At 49.2% G+C, this 4776-nt stretch overlaps 1 protein-coding gene across 1 annotated transcript; it reads right to left on the bottom strand.

Annotated features, from left to right (window-relative positions):
• Window positions 1–345: 345 nt before the first annotated feature.
• LOC119000347 (syncytin-1-like) lies at window positions 346–2386 on the bottom strand. The gene has a single exon (XM_037065307.1). It carries the CDS (start codon window positions 2384–2386, stop codon window positions 632–634), a length of 1755 nt encoding a protein of 584 aa, XP_036921202.1. The 3' UTR covers window positions 346–631.
• Window positions 2387–4776: the final 2390 nt, after the last annotated feature.

Genomic DNA, 4776 nt, shown 5'->3' with positions numbered 1-4776 from the left:
ATGAAACAGATGAATAGGGATGGGAACAAGAGGCGCGAAGAATGACAGCAAGACAATGGATTCTGATCAAGCTGCAAATTTTATTTTGAGCGGGGCTGTTATATAGGGGCAGGGAAAAAAGGGAAGTGGTTCTAATAGGTTGTCCTGTGCATGCTCACTGCATGCTCCTAGCGACGGTTGGTAGGTGGGCGCATGATCAGCATCTTGACTGGTAGTTAGTACTCGTGATCCAGGGATGCCCCCAAGGGTGGGGCCACCTGGCTTGGCTGCAATATCCTATTTGGGCTGTATCAGCCAAGCTCTCCTGGTGCGATCTTCTTGGTAGATTGCATCAGCCGTCTTTAGGCCCCGACATCTCCTCCCTTTTTGTTTTTTAAGGCAAGGAGGTAACGAATTGTTATGGACATTAACCAGCTAGGGGAGGCAGTGGCCAGGCTCCTCCTGAGCTCCTCCTGAGCCCCGTATGTACCTTTTTCGGAGGAGAGGAAATGGGTACGGACCTCTATGCAAGCTGGCTTACCTCTCAGGAGACTCGAGAATGGCCTTCTTAAGGGCCTCTCCTTGCAGTACTTTGTCGTGCACCTAGCGGTATCCATTACAGCAACTAGGCTGTAATGCAAACTCTTGAGGGTTATGCAGCTCCCGTGGGAGAGGGCCTTGATGAATATGAATCACATTCGCGATCTAGCATCTCTAGCTGATGGTAGTGAATCTGGATAGGTTTCCCTAGGATGGCATTGAGCTGGTCTCTAACTAATGTGGTAACACGCCTGAGGATCCAAGGGGCAAAGGTTAAGACTAGGATAATGGTGATTAAGGGCCCGAGAAGGGGGAGGAGGTAGGGAAGCAATCCATTAAGTCCTGTTAAAAAGGGGCTCTCGGCTAATGCTCTTCGCCGTTTTTCAAGGTCTTCTTGGAGGTTTTTTATCTTGTCTCGGACAATGCCAGATTTGTTAGCGTAGAAGCAGCAGCGTTCCTGTAGGGATAAACATATACCTCCCCGCTCGGCGGTGAGGAGGTCTAAGCCTCGCCTATTTTGAAGGACTACTTCTGCTAACGAATCTAATTGGTCTTGGATATCACTGATAGTATTAGTCAGGGTTTGAACATCATCAATGAGTTGCTTGGAAAGCTTGGTATATGAGTGGACCGCAACTCCTAATCCCGCGGTTCCTGTAGCTACTGCTCCAGAGACTCCTAGGCCAACAAGTAGGGGAATAATGGCCAGAGCTCTCTTGTGTCGTCCTGCGAAATGGTGAAAGGCAGGGACAGGGACGGGCTCGTCTCCGGGGATGATATCTATGTCAGGTAATAGGGTAGCTAGTACACATAGCCCTGTCCAGTGGGAGGGCAAGGCAGTGAAGGCGAGATTATTGCCACAGACGAAGGCTCGTCCGGGACCTGGGCAAAGGGACGTGTTATAGTCGATCATGTGGCTGCAATTGACAAAGCTAGCAAAGCCGACAGGGATATCAAAGGTGTTATTTTGTGAGTCCTTGTAAATACAGGTGGAGGAAAGGAAAAGTACGGGCTGGACCCTAAAGGGTTGATTGAGGGTGCAATTTAGAGTGGCACCGTTGAGGATTGATATGTTGGCAGGGAAAGCTAGAGGCACAGGGGTGCCCTGGCTTAGGCATAGCCAGCAAACTTCGGCTAGTGTAGGGTTGGAGGTGTTAAGTGCTTGGTGGGTAGCTGTTAAAATATCCATAGTTTGGGTGTCTAGGTCTACTCCCCGTGATTTGGGGAGGGCCAGGGGATGATGGGTAAGTCTGGGGAACTGGGTTTCGATGAGATGTTCTATCTGCCTGTGGACGGTGAGTTCTCTTATGGTGTCCTGGGGCCCACCCCCATCAGAAATGTGGATGGAGGGGGTCTGTTCCCAGCATACAGGCTGCCCTACGGTACCTGGGCAGCCAGCCTGTAAATATTTATGGGAGTCAGTACCGGCGACTGCTGAACTGGATCCCCAGTCCCCTATGTTGGCAGTGTTTTTAGATTTTTGGAGTATGGCAGTGAAATATGCTTTATTGCCGGAGGTACACTCCTGAATTCTATTATAGCAGGAAGAGTGTATTGATGGATAAAAGGTGGTGCATGGGCATGGCCCTGGTATCCCATTGCTGGCAGGTATGACAGGAGGCTTAGGCACACAGGACCATGCGTGTTTAGATGTACCTCCTGTCACTGTGAGGGAATAGGTTAGGTATGCTGTTTTTGTGTTGCAGTCTACTACCTGAGTATATCGCGAGGGGGTGGCGTAATTGGTAGTGGTTCCTCCACGGCATTCACATGGTGTTCCATAGAGGGCTTGGTGAATGTCGAGGGGCGGTCCTTGAAGGTGTAAGAGTGTTTGCAGTAATGAGAGGAAAAGGCATGGGAAGGCCATGTTTTACCTGTAATTGAAAGAAAAAGGTTCCCTCAGGGTATCTTATTGTCCCCTGGGGTCTGATCAGTTTCATGGGATGGAGTAGGCGGATGGTTGATGTGTTTTATTAGTCCCTTGGGAAGCCATCGCGGGCCATCCTCCTTTTGATCATAAACGCAAGCTGAACCCCTTCCCCAAATGAGGACAGGGTCAGGACCTTTCCAACTATGCGTGAGGGGGTCGCGCCACATGACTGTGGCGTGTTGGTTTAGGGTTTGAGCGGCCTCGCATGTCTAACGTGAGGAAATTAAGTTGGAAGAGGGCATGATTTAGGAGGTTTCGGGGGTTTAATTTGGTGAATCCGAGGGGGGAATATGCTAGGCAGTTAATGGAATTCTATAAGGTCTGATGAGCTCTCTCTACGATACCTTGTCCCTGAGGGTTGTAAGGAATGCCTGTAATGTGCTTAATTTGAAGCTGCTGACAGAAGGTCTGAAAATTTTTTCCGGTGTAACCGGGGCCATTGTCTGTTTTGATAGTGTGGGGTCTGCCTAGGATAGAGAGGCAGTGGATCATGTGAGAGACAACGTTCTTAGACGCCTCGCCTGTCTGGAGGGAGGCAGTTATAAAGCCACTGAAGGTGTCAATAGTGACGTGGATGAATTTTTGCTTCCCAAAGGCAGCGAAGTGGGTAACATCCATTTGCCAGATGGCATTAGGGATGAGTCCCCGGGGATTGACCCCCAGATGGGGTGCAGGTGTTGAGGGGACGCAGTGAGGGCAAGCCTTGACAATTTCCCTGGCCTGGTCTCTAGTAATTTTATAAAGGAGGCGAAGGGTGTGAGCGTTTAAATGGTGCAAGGTGTGGGCTTCGGTGGCTTCGGTGATTGGATCTGTGAGAATAGGGCAGGCGATCTGTGTGGCTACGTCTGCTAAGGTGTTGCCTTCTGTCAAAGGCCCAGGGAGGTCAAGGTGAGCGCGGAGATGTCCAATGTAAAAGGGGTGCTGCCTTTGTAAGATAAGGTTTTGTAGCTTGGTAAATAGGGGGTGGCGTTTGTGGAAGGTTTAATGAAGGGGACAGTTTCTAGTAGGGGAACTGACTGAGCTATGTAAGCGCTGTCAGTATAGAGGTTGAAAGGTTGATTTGCAAGCGAGGTGAAAACTTCAAGTATGGCAAATAATTCTACGAGCTGGGCGGAAGAGTACGGGGATTTGATAGAAAAGGGCTGCTTGTCTATGACATAAGCAGCGGTGCCGTTTGAAGACCCATCAGTAAAGACGAGGGTGGCCTTGGGAATTGGTGTCATTTTGGTTACTTTGGAAAAAATGGACTGGTGGGTTTTAGCAAACTGGACAAGGGGATCACTGGGGTAGTGATTGTCAAGATGTCCTGTGAAGGAGGATAATGCTATGGCCCATCATCTGAGATTTGTAGAAGCCAGTTAGTTTGGTGTTGTGTATAGGGGGTAATTATGGAGTCAGGGTCTCTCCCGAATAACTGACGGCTGGTGGATTGTCGTTTCATAATTAAGGTGGCAAGAAGGGAGGGGTAAGTGAGTAATACTCGTGAGGGGGAAGCTGGCAGGTGGACCCAAAGAAGAGGGTGGCCATTTTTTGTAAAGTCTTCTGTTGCAGGTTGCCAGAATATTCCTGTTGGAGTATGGGTTGTAGGGAGTAATAGGAATACAAGGGGTAAGTCATAACGAATCTGTCTGGTGTGTTGGGTTTGAATGGCTCTGTTAATAGTGGTTAGGGATTCGTCTGCTTCGGGGGTTAAGGTACTCGGGGATAGAGGGTCTGAGTCTCCTTTTAGAATGTTATTGAGGGGAAGGAGGGCTTCAGTGGGAAGCTTTAAATAAGGTCGGAGCCATTGAATATCCCCAAGTAGTTTTTGAAAGTCATTAAGTGTCTTTAGGTTATCAGTCCTGAGGCGGATGTGGGGGGTAATCACTTGTTGGTTATATAGCTCAAATCCTAGATAGGAATATGGATCAGATGTTTGTACTTTATCGGGGGCGATTTGTAGTCCCTGACTTGCAAGGCATGTAAGCATATGAGCATGGCAGGCCTTGGCCGTGTCACTGTCAGGACAGGCTAGGAGGATATCGTCCATATAATGGAGGATATAGGCTTGAGGCCATTGAGCTCTCACTGGGGCAATTGCAGCTGCAGCAAACTTTTGACACAAGGTGGGGCTATTGGCCATGCCCTGTGGTAGCACCTTCCAATGGTAGCGGGGCGTAGGACTTTGGAAATTGGTTTGAGGGACACTGAAGGCGAAGTAGGGCCTGTCTTCTGGGTGGAAAGGGATTGTGAAAAAGCAGTCTTTTAAATCAATAACAATTTTATAATAGTTGGCAGGGATGGCAGTAGGCGAAGGGAGGCCAGGCTGTAAAGCTCCCATAGGACCA

This window comes from Sturnira hondurensis, unplaced genomic scaffold (genome assembly GCF_014824575.4).
Source record: "Sturnira hondurensis isolate 20B ecotype Veracruz unplaced genomic scaffold, ASM1482457v3 Scaffold0015596, whole genome shotgun sequence".
Lineage (NCBI taxonomy): Eukaryota > Metazoa > Chordata > Mammalia > Chiroptera > Phyllostomidae > Sturnira > Sturnira hondurensis.
This window is presented reverse-complemented; position numbering and strand designations above follow the sequence as displayed.

Coding starts and splice junctions, on each gene's coding strand:
- LOC119000347 (XM_037065307.1), bottom strand. CDS start 2,386: ATGGCCTTCCCATGCCTTTTCCTCTCATTACTGCAAACACTCTTACAC.